This window comes from Lampris incognitus, chromosome 10 (assembly GCF_029633865.1).
Source record: "Lampris incognitus isolate fLamInc1 chromosome 10, fLamInc1.hap2, whole genome shotgun sequence".
Lineage (NCBI taxonomy): Eukaryota > Metazoa > Chordata > Actinopteri > Lampriformes > Lampridae > Lampris > Lampris incognitus.
The window spans coordinates 10,480,277-10,498,377 of NC_079220.1; the positions used below are offsets into that span (position 1 = coordinate 10,480,277).

The 18,101-nt window shown below is 51.2% G+C and overlaps 1 protein-coding gene across 1 annotated transcript; it reads left to right on the forward strand.

Annotated features, from left to right (window-relative positions):
• Nucleotides 1-957: 957 nt before the first annotated feature.
• Nucleotides 958-14,419, forward strand: rtbdn (retbindin). Its single transcript, XM_056288269.1, has 6 exons — nucleotides 958-1,140; nucleotides 2,623-2,829; nucleotides 2,993-3,092; nucleotides 3,315-3,443; nucleotides 3,824-3,920; nucleotides 12,295-14,419. Exons 2-6 carry the CDS (start codon nucleotides 2,670-2,672, stop codon nucleotides 12,652-12,654), a joined length of 846 nt encoding a protein of 281 aa, XP_056144244.1. The 5' UTR covers nucleotides 958-1,140; nucleotides 2,623-2,669; the 3' UTR covers nucleotides 12,655-14,419.
• The last annotated feature ends 3,682 nt before the right edge of the window (nucleotides 14,420-18,101 follow it).

Here is an 18,101-nt window from a genome sequence, read left to right on the forward strand (position 1 = left end):
GCCCCCCCGGGGACAAATAAAACCTACTTGACTTGACTTGACTTGACTTTATATGTATATATATAATACTGAGATGGAACAGTCTACAGCTTTGGTCAAATTAACAAGGGAGTCAACGCACTGGGCCTATGTGTTCTGAGTGTTAAGGCACGCGACAGACAGACAGACAGACAGACAGACAGACAGACAGACAGAGAGAGCAAGACAGACAGACAGACAGAGAGACAGACAGACAGCTAGAGATACAGACAGACAGATAGAGAGAGACAGGCGGACAGACAGACAGATAGAGGGGGACAGACAGATAGAGACAGCCAGACAGATAGAGACAGACAGATAGAGAGAGACAAGAGATAGAAATGGTGGGAGACAGAGATCGAGAGAGGCAGAGAGACAGACAGACACACAGTCAGAGACAGAGAGACAGACAGACAGACAGACAGGCAGGCAGTCAGAAGGGGGGGGGGATCAAGAGAGACAGACAGGCAGGGGGTCAGACAGAGCGAGATCGAGAGAGACAGACAGGCAGACAGATAGACAGATCGAGAGAGAGAGAGAGAGAGAGAGAGAGAGAGAGAGAGAGAGAGAGAGTGCAAAATCGAGAGGCAGACAGAGAGAGAGAGAGAGAGAGATCGAGAGAGACAGACAGACAGACAGATCGAGAGAGGCAGACAGATAGACAGACAGAAAGACAGAGAGAGAGAGAGAGAGGGAGAGAGAGTGCAAGATCGAGAGGCAGACAGAGAGAGAGAGAGAGGGATCGAGAGAGACAGACAGACAGATAGACAGAGAGAGAAAGCGGGAGAGAGAGAGAGAGAGAGAGAGAGAGAGAGAGAGAGAGAGAGAGAGAGAGAGAGAGAGAGAGAGAGAGAGAGAGAGAGAGAGAGAGAGAGCGAGCGAGCGAGAGCACCAGCAGCAGCAGGGGGAGGAGGAGGAGGAGGAGGACAGGGAGGAGGTGAACATCAGAGACAGACGGGCGGCCCCCGGGCTCGAGGATCACCGCGAGCACAAGAGTCCGATTTAAGAGCCGCGCCGCTGAATCCACAAAATACACGCCACGGAGAGGAGGAGCGACCGCAGCCTTTCGCAGAGGAACACACAAGCCGGTTTCGAGGGAGCGTTCGATTCCCCCGCCGACAGGTAAGAACAGCATGGGAATCAAAGTGGCTCGGTAGAGAAACAAACCCCGGTCCCGGAGCAGCGAATGGTTTGTGTAATGTGACGTTTCCTGCTCAACTGTCAAAGTTGCAGCTTTTGTTCGCGTCGAGACGCCAAAGCAAAGGAGGGTGTGGAAACCATTTAATGCCGTCACCTCCCGGAGTTGCGGGGCATGATGGAGATACTAATAATGATGATGATGATAATAATAATAATAATAATGTCGTGATGAGCTAAGTTTGAAATAATCTGTCGGGCGACCGTTTCCAAATGTGGACTTCCAAAGCTTTAACGTCTTCCCACGACGATCCGCGTGACCAGTATACGCCGAAGCTCGTGTTACAGAGGCTTAACGCGACCGCTACGAAGCTCGCGCTGTCAAAACCTCTTTTTTTTCTTTTTTTTTTTTGAGGCGACGTCCCACGGTGGCGTTCTTTCCCTCCCCCGCGCCGAACCCAAAACCGGGCCAGGGTGCACGTGCTCCCAGCGGCGCCGCGTCCAAGAGATTTGTCGGGCTGCCTCTGTAAGCTGCGCACCTGCGCCTCAGACTGGACGACTACGCATGTCCTCCATCTGAGCACGGCGTCTGAGTCCCGCTTAATTAGGCTCCCCCGCTGTCTGCTGGGTCACCATATGCGGAGCAAAACCAGCGCCGGGACCGGGTGGGCCGTACAGACTGCGACAGAAAGACTAGCGGGGGGGATAAGGGACACCAAAGACAGACTGACTAGGGGAAAAAAGAAGAAGAAGCCAGCCTTACTAGCTGGTCCACCCACGCCATATTAATCCGTTATTCCTCGTTTTACATCAAATGACACCCAGATCACATCCACAGAGATCACATCAGAGCGAGATGAAGTACAGCACGGGCACGTGGAGGGGCAGGGAAAGTTACATAGCTTAATCAACAAAGGTTACTAAAGCCTGCAGCACGTAAAGTCCTGGTGTCTGTGAATGTTCTCATTCATCCAGGTCATGGTTATCCAAAGGAGCTGAATCAAGTGCAAGTGCAGATATACCAAGTCCAGTTGCACTTGATTCACCTCCTTTGGGTAAAGTCCTGGTGTCTGTGAATGTTCTCATTCATCCAGGTCATGGTTATCCAAAGGAGCTGAATCAAGTGCAAGTGCAGATATACCAAGTCCAAGTGCACTTGATTCACCTCCTTTGGGTAAAGTCCTGGTGTCTGTGAATGTTCTCATTCATCCAGGTCATGGTTATCCAAAGGAGCTGAATCAAGTGCAAGTGCAGATATACCAAGTCCAGTTGCACTTGATTCACCTCCTTTGGGTAAAGTCCTGGTGAGAACGGCGCAAAGACAGGAACAGCAAATAATCCGGATCTGCTGCCCCATTCCGTGTAAAGCTGCAATCTGCATAAACTGTACTGTGTGTCTGCCCAGCTGGCTTTAATCTGTCTGAAGATGTTCTTTTGCACCGCTCACCTTGTCCGTCCACTGTCCAGGGTGCCGTACCGGATCACGTCTCACAGGCCTGTTGCGGGTTGAAGAGATGGACGTCTCATCGCGTTCCCTGCTGCTGCTTTGCGCCTATTGGGTGGCTGTGCTGATCGGCGGCGTCGACGCGGAGGGACTGTGTCTTCAAGACGGCACACACAAGACCGCGCCGAGTCCGGAGCCGCGCCTGAAGGAGTGCGCCCTCTACGCGGACAGTGAGTGCGACTGACTCGTCTTCCACCGCCGCACACACGCCTGGCGGTGGTTCACGCGGTTCAACCCTGTGACAAAGCTGATTAATTTACTGCAAATATTAAACTAAGTCTCGCGGCGCTCGAGATAAGCTGAAACGTTTGCGTTGCCCTTGCTTGTCGACAGATGCCTGTTGCACGGAGGATCACATAAAGGACATCGCTCACGTCCCCTCGGTGACCAATAAGAACGCTCCCTGGGACAAGTGTGGGACTCTGAGCCCCGCGTAAGTTTGAAACCTTTGACTTGTGTCTTTACTCCCCTCCCCCTCCCCCTCCCCCCCATCGTGGTCCATTGGAGCAGTACAAGACTATAGAGCCCCACAGACGTCAGCATCTGGTTGCTCAGCGAACACTGAAATTAAAATGTTGTTGGGTTTAAAACAAAAAGAAGAAAAGTTCACCATCACATTTCCAAAGATGACTCTCTTTGTTTGCCCCCCTTGCAGGTGCGAGGGCTACCTGAAGCGCGTGTCTTGTTTCTACCACTGCTCCCCTGATGCTGCACGCTGGCCGCACCCCAAACGCCGCTCCTACATCCAGGCCGTGCCCCTCTGCCACAGCTTCTGCCGTGACTGGTGAGGACGTCAGCGTCGGTATCTGTCTCTGTTTGTGTCCCCCCCCCCCCCCCATGAGAGACAGTCATATTGCGTGAACCCGCATTTGTACAATCCAAGGGCCCCAACGCGGGGGGGGGTGTCGAGCCAGATTTCTTAAGGAAAGGTACAAGGTTGTACCACGTGGTACCCATCCTCTGACCACGGCACTGGGAGGACGTTCACGATCCGAGGTTGGGAACTCAGAGGTGCAGTTGATGGACGTGTACGTCTGGGGCGGGGGCAGTTTCGTTTTCAGAGCAACAGTTGTTGAGTATTGCCGCACTGCAGGGCGGTACACACTTTCAGGCATCGAGGGACGAGTGTTGACGTTGCATTTGTTGTTTGCCACGTTTCTGTAGGTTTGATGCCTGCAGGAATGACCTGACCTGCGCTCGTAACTGGGCCAGGGACCCGCGGGGGCAGAACTGCACCGGGACATGTGTTCAGTACCAGCAGGTAGGTTGTCGCTATACTATAATATGTCACATTTCAGCGTTACTTGCCCACGTTTCCCCCGTTAGAAATAAACAGGATGTACAGAATAACCAAGTACAGTAACCAATGAAAGCCCCGGCCGGAAGTGGCATTCACCTGCCTGGATGTGTTCTTACACAAGCAGGATGGCCTTGTTGAGGTAAAAACATGGTCTCTCTGGGGCTCCCCATGGGCTCAACACAAAACGCTTTACTTTTCCTATATATACATATATGTTTGAATCCCGCTAGCAGCCCTCGGGATTTGTCATTTGTGCCATACTGGAGGTGGAGGGTGTGATGCAGAGCAGCGGAGTCGGTGTTCATGTGTCTGAAAGGGTCTGTGTCCAGTGAAAGACCAACGTAGGGCGGTGCTGTAGGGTGAAGCGTGAAAACACTGAGTCCTGCCTCGGTGCTGATGTGAGCGGTGTCATAGTGACCGAGGGGCTGGTGCACAGCTGGGACCAGAACTGGACTTCCTGCCACACACACTTTTACCTGTCGGCGTCTGCACAGTATCTCTCCCACCCCCTCGCTCTGTCGCTTTCTCTCTCTCTCTCCCCCTCGCTCTGTCGCTTTCTCTCTCTCTCTCTGTCCCCCGCTCTCTGTCGCTTTCTCTCTCTCCCTCTCTCTCTCTCTCCCCCGCTCTCTGTCGCTTTCTCTCTCCCTCTCCCCCTCGCTCTGTCGCTTTCGCTCTCTCTCTCCCCCGCTCTCTGTCGCTTTCTCTCTCTCCCTCTCCCCCTCGCTCTGTCGCTTTCTCTCTCTCTCTCTCTCTCTCCCTCTCTCCCCCGCTCTCTGTCGCTTTCTCTCTCTCCCTCTCCCCCTCGCTCTGTCGCTTTCTCTCTCTCTCTCTCTCTCTCCCTCTCTCCCCCGCTCTCTGTCGCTTTCTCTCTCTCTCTCCCCCGCTCTCTGTCGCTTTCTCTCTCCCTCTCCCCCTCGCTCTGTCGCTTTCGCTCTCTCTCTCTCTCTCTCTCCCCGTCTCTCCCTCTCCACCGCTCTCTGTCGCTTTCTCTCTCCCTCTCCCCCTCGCTCTGTCGCTTTCTCTCTCTCTCTCTCTCTCCCTCTCTCCCCCGCTCTCTGTCGCTTTCTCTCTCTCCCTCTCCCCCTCGCTCTGTCGTTTTCGCTCTCTCTCTCCCCGTCTCTCCCTCTCCACCGCTCTCTGTCGCTTTCTCTCTCCCTCGCCCCCTCTCTCTGTCGCTTTCTTACCCATCTCTCCTTTTCACTTCACCCTGTTTTTTTCCCCTCTCTCCATCACCCGCTTACCTTCTCCCTTTTCTTTCTCTCCCTTCCCCTCTCTCTTTTCTCTGTCACTTGCCCAAAAATTGCACACACACACACACACACACACACACACACACACACACACACAGATGCTCTCTCTGGTTGATAATAGATGATGATTAGAAATGACAGAGCTTGTGTGCGAGAGGGGACACAAAGCTACAGAAAACGTCCCTGAATATATGTGTGTGTGTCTGTGTGTGCACACCGCACGTTTGTGTGCTCTGGTTTACGTGCATATGACCGTGCTTCTGTGTGTGTTGTGTTTTTGCACTGCTATGTGTGTTGTGGTTGTTGTCTTTTTTGCAGCCCTGTCCTTAAGACAGACACAGATCAGGACACCGGTGATAAAAACAAATGAGGCTCCGCCATGTTTCATATCAGAGCGGCTCTCTCTCATTTGTAAAACGGGCTTTTCGCCTCATATTGAGACCTTGAGACACATTCTGAACAACAAAAAAAAAGAAAAAAAGAAATAAGATGAGTCACCCCGCTTCTGCACAGACAAGCCATAATGCAGGACATCGAGCCGCTGTGACCAGAACAACACGGTCTCTACAAGTGTCTACCTCTGAGACACTGTGAACAAGTGTCTACCTCGGAGACACGGTGAACAACTGTCTACCTCTGAGACACGGTGAACAGGTGTCTACCTCTGAGACACGGTGAACAGGTGTCTACCTCTGAGACACGGTGAACAGGTGTCTACCTCTGAGACACGGTGAACAGGTGTCTACCTCTGAGACACGGTGAACAAGTGTCTACCTCTGAGACACTGTGAACAAGTGTCTACCTCTGAGACATGGTGAACAAGTGTCTACCTCTGAGACATGGTGAACCGGTGTCTACCTCTGAGACACGGTGAACAGGTGTCTACCTCTGAGACACGGTGAACAAGTGTCTACCTCTGAGACACTGTGAACAAGTGTCTACCTCTGAGACACGGTGAACAAGTGTCTACCTCTGAGACACGGTGAACAAGTGTCTACCTCTGAGACACTGTGAACAAGTGTCTACCTCTGAGACACGGTGAACAAGTGTCTACCTCTGAGACACGGTGAACAAGTGTCTACCTCTGAGACATGGTGAACAAGTGTCTACCTCTGAGACATGGTGAACCAGTGTCTACCTCTGAGACACGGTGAACAGGTGTCTACCTCTGAGACACGGTGAACAAGTGTCTACCTCTGAGACACGGTGAACAAGTGTGTCTACCTCTGAGACACTGTGAACAGGTGTGTCTACCTCTGAGACACAGTGAACAAGTGTCTACCTCGGAGACACGGTGAACAAGTGTCTACCTCGGAGACACTGTGAACAAGTGTCTACCTCTGAGACACGGTGAACAAGTGTCTACCTCTGAGACACTGGGAAAAGTGTCCACCTCTGAGACACAGTGAACAGGTGTGTCTACCTCTGAGACACAGTGAACAAGTGTCTACCTCGGAGACACGGTGAACAAGTGTCTACCTCGGAGACACTGTGAACAAGTGTCTACCTCTGAGACACGGTGAACAAGTGTCTACCTCTGAGACACTGGGAAAAGTGTCCACCTCTGAGACACAGTGAACAAGTGTCTACCTCGGAGACACGGTGAACAAGTGTCTACCTCTGAGACACGGTGAACAAGTGTCTACCTCTGAGACACGGTGAACAGGTGTCTACCTCTGAGACACTGGGAAAAGTGTCCACCTCTGAGACACAGTGAACAAGTGTCTACCTCGGAGACACGGTGAACAAGTGTGTCTACCTCTGAGACACTGAACAAGTGTCTACCTCGGAGACACGGTGAACAAGTGTCTACCTCAGAGACACAGTGAACAAGTGTCTACCTCTGAGACACTGTGAACAGGTGTCTACCTCGGAGACACAGTGAACAAGTGTCTACCTCGGAGACACGGCGAACAAGTGTCTACCTCTGAGACACGGTGAACAGGTGTCTACCTCTGAGACACGGTGAACAAGTGTCTACCTCTGAGACACGGTGAACAAGTGTCTACCTCTGAGACACTGTGAACAGGTGTCTACCTCTGAGACACGGTGAACAAGTGTCTACCTCTGAGACACGGTGAACCAGTGTCTACTTCGGAGACACGGTGAACAAGTGTGTCTACCTCTGAGACACGGTGAACAAGTGTCTACCTCGGAGACACGGTGAACAAGTGTCTACCTCGGAGACACTGTGAACAAGTGTCTACCTCTGAGACACGGTGAACAAGTGTCTACCTCTGAGACACAGTGAACAAGTGTCTACCTCTGAGACACTGGGAAAAGTGTCCACCTCTGAGACACAGTGAACCAGTCTCTACCTCGGAGACACGGTGAAAAAGTGTCTACCTCTGAGACACAGTGAACAAGTGTCTACCTCTGAGACACGGTGAACAAGTGTCTACCTCTGAGACACTGGGAAAAGTGTCCACCTCTGAGACACAGTGAACCAGTCTCTACCTCGGAGACACGGTGAAAAAGTGTCTACCTCTGAGACACGGTGAACAAGTGTCTACCTCTGAGACACTGTGAACAGGTGTCTACCTCGGAGACACAGTGAACAAGTGTCTACCTCTGAGACACGCTGAACAAGTGTCTACCTCTGAGACACTGGGAAAAGTGTCCACCTCTGAGACACAGTGAACCAGTCTCTACCTCGGAGACACGGTGAAAAAGTGTCTACCTCTGAGACACGGTGAACAAGTGTCTACCTCTGAGACACTGTGAACAGGTGTCTACCTCTGAGACACGGTGAACAAGTGTCTACCTCTGAGACACTGGGAAAAGGGACCACCTCTGAGACACAGTGAACAAGTGTCTACCTCTGAGACACTGTGAACAAGTGTCTACCTCTGAGACACTGTGAACAGGTGTCTACCTCTGAGACACGGTGAACAAGTGTCTACCTCTGAGACACGGTGAACCAGTGTCTACTTCGGCGACACAGTGAACAAGTGTGTCTACCTCTGAGACACGGTGAACAAGTGTCTACCTCGGAGACACGGTGAACAAGTGTCTACCTCGGAGACACTGTGAACAAGTGTCTACCTCTGAGACACGGTGAACAAGTGTCTACCTCTGAGACACTGGGAAAAGTGTCCACCTCTGAGACACGGTGAACCAGTGTCTACCTCGGAGACACGGTGAAAAAGTGTCTACCTCTGAGACACGGTGAACAAGTGTCTACCTCTGAGACACTGTGAACAGGTGTCTACCTCGGAGACACGGGGAACAAGTGTCTACCTCGGAGACACGGTGAACAAGTGTCTACCTCTGAGACACTGTGAACAGGTGTCTACCTCGGAGACACGGGGAACAAGTGTCTACCTCGGAGACACGGTGAACAAGTGTCTACCTCTGAGACACGGTGAACAAGTGTCTACCTCGGAGACACGGTGAACAACTGTGTCTACCTCTGAGACACTGTGAACAAGTGTCTACCTCGGAGACACGGTGAACAAGTGTCTACCTCTGAGACACGGTGAACAAGTGTCTATCTCTGAGACACAGTGAACCAGTGTCTACCTCTGAGACACGGTGAACAAGTGTCTACCTCGGAGACACGGTGAACAAGTGTCTACCTCTGAGACACGGTGAACAGGTGTCTACCTCTGAGACACGGTGAACAAGTGTCTACCTCTGAGACACGGTGAACAAGTGTCTACCTCTGAGACACGGTGAACAAGTGTCTACCTCTGAGACACGGTGAACCAGTGTCTACCTCGGAGACACGGTGAACAAGTGTGTCTACCTCTGAGACACTGTGAACAAGTGTCTACCTCTGAGACACTGTGAACAAGTGTCTACCTCGGAGACACGGTGAACAAGTGTGTCTACCTCTGAGACACTGTGAACAGGTGTCTACATCGGAGGACAGCTTCAGAGGCCAGAAAGGTAGCGTTCTGTTTTGTCTTCTCTTGAGCCCATGCGGAGGGTGGAGGGCTCTGACCGCAGACTGAGTGGGCAGCTCTTTGGTCCACCTCCGGGTTCCCACGTACCACACAGGGAAGCAGAACCGCAGCCACAGAGATGAGGCACACGAGTGCACGTCTCTACGGTTGTGAAGGCCTGCATGCGAGACAGCAACCTGTGTGCGTGACGGATACACACAGGTTGCTGTAAGTACAGTAGATGCCACTTTGCATGAAGGCAAACTATCACATACAACACACGGAGCTATCGCGTGCAAACATGCACGTGCATAGACACATGCATACACACACACACACACACATACACACAAACAGATTTTTGATGTGAGTCGGGGGTTGTGAATATCTCCTCTGGCTGCTTATCTCTGGCACTTCATCTTAAGCCTCCCCACCCTCTCCCGGTCTCTCTCTCTCTCTCCCCACCTCCTCTCTCCCTCTCCTTCTCTCTCCCTCTCCCACTCGCTCTCCCCCCCCCCCTCTAACTTGCTTCCCTGGTCGCATCAGTGGTCATGGTCTTATTTATTTACATCAGCATGAAGAGACACAGCAGCACATTCTACCCCTGCAGGACATACTGACAATATAGGATGACACTACACACGGAGTGCAGTGAGTTCCCACTTGAAATCATTTGGAGCAGCTTCCATGAAACAGATATCATAACAAGTAATGTGTGTGCAAAGGGGAAATCATTTTATCAGGTTATCCACCCGTGTAGTTCAAGATGGTAAATGCCCTGTTAATTCAGAAAAACAAGTTTGATAGCATGAAAAAAATGTTTTTTTTATGTATGGCCTCTCAAATAACTGTATGAAACGCCATAGTATCCTGTTTATGAATCTCATAAATATCTAGTTAGGAATATCTTCACTCCTTATCGGTAACAGAGGATCGCACTTTGTTCACCGCCGCACAGACTGCTTACTGGAGCTCCTTCAACCTCACCCCTTTCTCACGCTAGCACGTTTAAATGAGATGCCACGGAGCGAGCCTCCATACTGACGATGAAGAGGACCAAGTATTGCTGGACTGCATACCAATTATTATTAGCATTATTGGAGAGAGACGAATTGGCCCCGGGAAATATTAGTATCTCACTTAATTGTTCACACCATGTCAGCTAAAGCTATTTGATGATTATACTGAATTAGCCTTGGCAGCTAATCAGGTCTGCCCGAGGAGGGGTAGAAAAAAGGCTTTTGTGTGGGTGTGTGTGTGTGAGAGAGAGAGAGAGAGAGAGAGAGAGAGAGAGAGAGAGAGAGAGAGAGAGAGAGAGAGAGAGAGAGAGAGAGAGAGAGAGAGAGAGAGACCGGGGGCTATTGTGCTAAAACTCGAGTCTAACAGCAAGAATCAAGTCAGAGGCAGCAGCCTTCATTCTCATTGTCCTTCAAACAGAGCTTTTGCTCTGAGCACCTTGTGTGAATCAGTGCTAATCCCTCAACAGACAGGAGGATGAAACGCGGCAGGCGGTGGGGATGGTCGGGGGGATAATACAGGCTAAAAAAAATTTTTTTTTTAAAAAAAGGATAAGAGGGGTATAGCTGGAGAGGCTACAAGGAAAAACAGAGGAAAAGGAAAATTGGGTGGGTCGGATGGAGAAAATGGCGGGAGACAAGAGGGGATGACTTGTGGCAGCACTTCTTAGCGACTGGTAATGAATCCCCCCACCCCCACCCCCCAGAGAGGGGGACGGGAGAGATTAAACACGGAGAGTGGTGGTGTGCATCGTTGTCACTTTACTAATAAGCTTTCTTAAGCATTTCTAAAAATGCACGCCACATATTGCATGAGGGATCGGCTCAGCGGTATTGCAGCTAATCCACAAACAATTCTTAATAGATCAGAGTCTCGTTTTGCATGCTGCAGGAAGCATGAAGCCCGGCTTTATGAAGAATGTCAGCAGTTCACCCCCCCCCCCCCCCCCAGTTAAGCTGTGTTTAAGATGGAGCCTGTAACTGTTGGTGTGTTGTATGGTAGGAGAGGTGACCCGGTCAGCCTGGTTTATAGTCACCATCTTAGTCTGGTAGGCTTGCTAGATATTGCGCCTCTTACAGGTAGACACACATCTGATGGGCTTTTACAGGTTAGACCGAGGGTAACAGTGCTGGCTGCTCAAGGTCAAGTCTAATAACCAGCTCCGAGGGTGGGCGAGCTGAGCTGTGGCGAGCCGGAGCGGGAGACAAAGGTAGATGCCAAGAGCAGCCGCCGCCGGGCTCCTACGGCCTCGTTCGGAACATCTGGCACGACGCGTTTGTTTTCTAGGCCAGCGCCACCCTGGCAGGTCGTGTGTCTTCACAAAAGCAATCGCTCTGAGCCTAATGAACGCTGGAAGCCACGGGGAGGGCTATAACACGCAAACCCTGCAACACGAGGACACGCAGCCTGGCTCAGCTGTTGTGGGGACTTTGTCGAGAGCAGGACGACACGGGTCTTGAATTTGTAACAGGAAGTGGGTCTAGCGTCGATTACGCGTGTTCAATTAAGTAGCTGACGTCACATGTTATTTACATAATGCCCTGATTGGATGCTTAAAATGGACTCCGTGAAATAGATCAGAAACACTTATCAAACGAGTCATTTGTTCCGAGAATGCTGAAGGTGATGAAGCACGTCTTACTTGCAGCTCTCTCTCGATGGCATTTCTATGAAATCCTACCTCAGATGAAACACTGAGTGAGGAAGTGATAGAATATGAGGGGGCAGGGTAACAGAGAATAGGGGTGGGGGTGCAAAACAATATATATTTGAACAATTTTCTTACCAGTGAGGGTTAGAACATTAATTTTAAAAATGCTAAATTTTTATGCATACTCACAGAATCTTTTGGAGGGGTTGCAACCCCCCCTCCCCCCCAAGAAGGTATGCAGATGGTACAGCTGATGGTGGACTAGATGTCAGTGTGAGTGAGTGAGAAGCCGTGTTCATGAGGTGCTTTGTATCTTGGTAGCTAAACACACATGCACACAGTACAGAGGGTTGGCAGTGATTATTTCCAGTATGTGGTCAGGGGAAAAGCCGTGTGCAGCAGAAACAGTCACAACAGAAACAGTCATAAACAGTGCCGATAGCCACCAAATGCACTGCAAAAACTAGATATTTTGTGTGTTTGTGTGTGTTGGTTTCATGTGTTGGTGTCCCACATGTCTCTGCGTGCAGATGTACCAGCATGGCAGGGATCTCTGCGAGAGCCTGTGGGGAGACGCCTTCATGACAGTGGAGGACGAGGCCGAGGAGGAGGCCGGAGAGGCGGGCGCCGGCGGACGTCCTTGTGGCTGTCTGACCCTCAGTCCCTCCGACAAGGACGTGATCGCTGCCCTGCGGGCCCAGGAGGATGACCCGGAGGAGCTGGATACCACCAAGAGCGGCCTGCCCCAGTACCGCGCCCCTTGCCAGGCCAAGCTGCCCCAGGCTGCCACGCTGCCCCCGCAGGCCAGGAGGAACACCAAGGGCAACTCGGTGCTGCGTAAGCGCTCCGTCGTGGTGGACGATGTGGAGGGGAGCGGGAGCGGCTTGTAGAGGGGGAGTGGCGCTCCTCATGGCGGGTTGAGGTCGCGACCTGATTTCCGGCCACACATTTAGAGAGCGAGAAACCGATTCTAAACCAACCAATCTGCTTGTAACGTTGCTCCTCCGACTAACCTTCTCTCGAGTGAGTCTAGCTTTCCTCGCACGTCATCATCATCCGCTGAATAAAATCTCCATGGTTTATTTTAAGTAAAGCAAAATTTAGCATACGGTAATCCGCCGTAACACTTTGTAATACCAGCCGAGATAAATATAGCGACCAGAATAATAAGGCTTCCGAAGACGTCCTGTCATTAAAAAAAGCGGCTTTTCCTTGTTATCTGCGGAGCGGAGACGCCACAAGGGACTGCTGCGCTCTGCCATCACAAAAACACAAATACTCCTCCCGTCTCCGTTCAGCGTCCGTTAGCCGACCTAGCTAAGCCACCTTCCCACCGCAGCCCCCCCCCGCGCGTTAGGGCGGGGCATCCGCCCCGGTATTTTTCCACTCCCGTCTCCGTTCAGCGTCCGTATGAAACGAACCCCGCAGTAAGCCGACCTAGCTAAACTACCTTCCACCGCAGCCCCCCGCGCGCCCCGGTATTTTTCCACTCCCGTCTTCGCGAGAGGCGGGCACCGCCCTGTTTGTTTGTCCTTTCAAGTCCCTCCCCGGCTGTGATGGGCGACCTTTTCCAAGACCCGGCATTTACGCACACAGCGTTTAGAAGATGCAGACAGTCTGTCGTGAGTTTCTCCGGGGGGGAGGGGGGTTTGTTTTATATAAATATATATTTCAGAGTAAACTGTTGTAAATATTTTATCACAAATTTAGGTGACGAACGTACAGCGTCGGTAGTCATCGTCCGTACGGCAGGTGTTGTATGACGTAGCGGCGCGGCCTCCGCTCTTGCGGACAGGAACTACAGAGTTTGTAGAGGAGCTCGGTCGGGAGTCGTGACAGCTTTCTCTCACGGCTTACACAACGTGCACCATTTATTCCTTCGCCATAGCAACGACCACAAAAACCCGCGCGGCGGAAGTGTGTCACTGTAAACGCGAACCGAGAAAACAGCAGCTGTAAACAAACGTTCCTACTAGCTCAATGAGGGGAATTATGTATCCCTATAACCACCACAGAGTCACATTATTTCCGCACTTGCGGGTTATTAGACGACCAACCGATGTGAATAGCTTGTTATCGTTGACCACTGGGTTCATCGCAGTATGCACACACACACACACACACACACACACACACACATTACACGCGAAGGTGTCCCCGCGTCACTGTAACACGACCGTTAGACTCGTTTTAACCAACGTCCGTGATTCGCCGCCATGCCTGTAGGTCAGTTCAGATGCTTTGCAGAGCTGCTGTCGTGGCGACGTGCCGCAGTACGCCTGGCTGGCAGACGGTCCAGCGGGGGGGGGGCTGGTACGGGGTGTCGAGCTTAAATGTGACCCAACCTGCCTCGCTGAAGAAGCGTGTTTAGCACTTGGAAGGATTTGCTGGTGTTTTCAGGGGAAAGGGGCCATCGTCCCCGGCAGAGCCGTGGCACCATGAAGGCGGAGGCCGCGTCACCGTCAGATAAAGTTGTTCTGGCGCGGCCGTTTGTTTGATATTGATGTAAAGTAGTCCCAGCGGCCAACTCTGTTAGAGGTAAACTGGTAGATAGGGCAGGTGAAAGGAGGATGTGAATTGTCTGATGTGTTGTCAGTTTTGTTGTAACAGGTGTCCCTCTGCTTTTCTCCCACATCCTCAATAAAGTTGATATTTCTGAATGTCATCCCACCCCTGTCATTGTTGTTTGTGCTGCGCCGTGTGGATGTTTCTTTTGTGTACTAAAAATATACCTACAACAACGTGCGGCTGCAGTTGATGGAGAAAATAGCAAAGCACTGCAGATAACTGTGCTCGCTCTGTCTGCTGGTCTCTCCACCGCCCTCCATTTGCTGCACCAGCAACAGACCACATTGAAGAGGAATACTATTTTAGGATTTTCTCTAGGTAGAAAGATTTGCAAGCAAGCAGAACAACAAGATGCATCCGCCGCCGTGCAGCGCCCCGGGGACCAACTCCGGTTCTTCCAGCCGTGCCTTGGTCAGGGGCACATGCAGGAGTATTGCCCCTAACATGCATGTCTCTGGTGGGGGAAGGAAACAGGAGCATCCAGTGGAAACCCACGCAGATATGGGCAGGACATGCAAACTCCACACAGAAAGGACCTGGGACGGCCTGGGGTTCGAACCCAGCACCTTCTTGCTGTGAGGTAACAGTGCTAACCACTGGGCCGCCGTGCTGCCCCAATGCATGTACAGGTATCCATCTGCAAGGACGCCTAACCATCCCAACATCTTTTTTTGCTCACTGAACTAAATCAGAGTGAGGAAGCCTGACTCAACACTTGAGGCCAAGTACCGTGTGGTTGCATGCTAGGAAAAACAGACTCCAGTGGTGATTTAACATCATTAAACATGGCCCCCGGGGATCCCCCGTGAATCAAAGGGTGTCTGTGTGTCATCTGACATCCCGCCTCTGCCGGGCCACAGTTTCACTGATGCAACGTGGCATGTGTGGCCCTCACTGTCACGAAGCCATGTATTACCAATTCAAATGCACTTCTATTTAGATATTTGGTCAAGACTACTGCATGAAAACGCTCCCATATTTTTATTTGGTTGAGGTGGTGGTTAGAAGGCAACATCAGCTCTACTACTACTCTCCGCTGCTCCCGTTAGGGGTCACCACAGCGGATCATCCGTTTCCATCTCTTCCTGTCCTCTGCCTCTTCCTCCGTCACACCATCCCTCACCACATCCATAAACCTCCTCTTTGGCCTTCCTCTTCTCCTCTTCCCCGGCAGCTCCATATTCAGCATCCTTCTCCCAATATCCCCAGCATCTCTCCTCCACACATGTCCAAACCATCTCAATCTCGCCTCTCTGGCTTCGTCTCCAAACCGCCCAATCTGTCCAACCTGATCTGTCCCTCTAATATACTCGTTCCTAATCCTGTCCTTCTTCGTCACTCCCAATGAAAATCTCAGCATCTTTCAACTCCGCCTCCTGTCTCCGCCTCCTGTCTCTTCGTCAGCGCCACTGTCTCCAAACCGAAAGACCAAAACCAAAAAAGGCAACATCAGATAAGCTCCGTTTAGCACACGAGCAACTGAACTGGGTCTTGATAGGTCTTGATTAATGGCCCTCCCAAGATAAACGCTCGAATCCTTCAAATCGGGCGAGTGGAAAGATTAGACGAAGTAGAAAGATTACTCTTATTTGGGCAACAGCCGTTTTGAGTCAGAGTGCCCTGACAGCCCGGAAGCCAGTTTCCAGTGTTCTGGATGTTCAGGACTGTATGGCTTTTGAGCTTTACATTCCTCCACACAGCTGAATCCAAACTGCACTGAAATGCATATTATCATGATCCGGAGACACATAGTTGTTGAACTGGAAATAGCTTTAGGGAAAAAAGGAAGCATCCTGGATTTGGGAAGCAAAACTCACCCTGAAAATGCTGCGCTGAGTATGTGCCATTTTCAGGGGGGGGGGGGGTAGTGCGGTGCAGAAATGGCAGTGCGTCCGAGCAACAATTGCTCTGAAAATGCCACACACCGGTTGACATTTTCCAGGTGGGAGGACAGACAGAGGGGCACGACGTGCAGCTGCAGGCTGGCTGGCCTATTTATACGGTGAACTGCCGCTGCTTGGTGACATTGGTCAATAATGTGTCCTGCTTGAATGTCATCGTTAGAGGGAGTGGCAGAACTGCACGAAGCACAAGGACGTAAGGTTATATGCCAACGCGCGCGCGCACGCACACACAGCCCTTGGGTATGTAGGTGCTTTAGAAATGTAACGCATTATTATTATCATCATTATTATTATTATTGTAACCGGTTATTTTCTTGCCCGGTGCGGGATTCGATACGGGGTGTACTGCACCACAAGGCGACATCACTAACCGCTCGGCTAAAGGGTCAGACCCGTTAGCTAGGGGCTAACGTGTCTTCTTAGTAGTTTACATTATTATCATTATTATCGACATAGACACGCATTGGAATCCATATTCTGGCTCATGGCGTCCGGGTGGCGTGGCGGTTCCGTTGCCTACCACCACAATCGTCGGTTCGAATCCCCGTGTTACCTCCGGCTTGGTCGGGCGTCCCTACAGACCCAGTTGGCCGTGTGTCTGCGGGTGGGAAGCTCGATGTGGGTATGTGTCCTGGTTGCTGCACTAGCGCCTCCTCTGGTTGGTCGGGGCGCTTGTTCGGTGGGGGAGGAGGAACTGTGGAGGGGGGGGAGGGGATAGCGTGATCCTCCCACGCGCTACGTCCCCCAGGCGAAACTCCTCACTGTCAGGTGAAAAGAAGCGGCTGGCGACTCCGCATGTATCGGAGGAGGCATGTGGTAGTCTGCAGCCCTCCCCCGGATCGGCAGAGGGGGTGGAGCAGCGACAGGGACGACTCGGAAGAGTGGGGTAATTGGCCAGATACAATTGGGGAACCCCCCCCCCCCAAAAAAAATCTGGCTCATACCTAATCACAGATCCTTCCTCGTGGTAACAGCTGCAAAAAGAGCTATCTACACGTCCAGGTGAAAACATCTCTGATGGCGAATGGTTGCGGTATTGCTACCAATATATCTATTTATATTTATATATCTGCTGGCTACTAATATGTCCATATCCTACAGATGTAACGAGGTTATATTGAAGAACACATTAGATGTGCTGCCTCGTCGTGGGTGAGGAGACACCGTCAGGTGAGAAGCAGTATGATAGTATTCGACAAAATCACTGCAAAATCCTGCACGAATGCACACTAGATTACCACCGGTTCAGTTAAATATGCGTTCTCATGGAAGGGTGTATACTCTTTTGTTCCCTCATAGCCAAGAGGTAGACGGGGTTCTGGCCCTCGTTTCCACTGAGGATTAGAGAAATGCCACTATGCATCGTGGACACACCGTGCCAGCAACGTCTCTGCCCGGCGAATTCTGAAAGTTCGAGCGAGAAAAAGCTCATCCAGTTTCTGTGACGTTAGCCAACATAGAATATTCCAAGAAAAAAAAAAAACATGCAAAAAAAAAATAAAAAAAATCCTACACTGACAGAAACCAACCCCAGCATTTTAATATGAAACCTGTGGTTTCCTTTCACCGCATGGCTGACTGCTGCCTTCCAAAAAGAAAAAAAACCCCTGGAGATTTAGACAACTCGACTGTTTCCACTGCATAGGCTTGTATGCGGGCAACCAGCTCCACCCGTAACCAGATCACCCGCACTACGCAAACAGACGTGAGGTTTTCCTGCTTGTGTAAACGTGAACACTATTCTACCACTAGATGGCGGTGTTGGATCACAAAACCACCTTGAACGTTTATTTACAAGTAAGAACTGTTTTTGGTGCCGTTGTTAGTCACAGCTCGACATGGTCGAAATCAGGTATGTGCAGAAA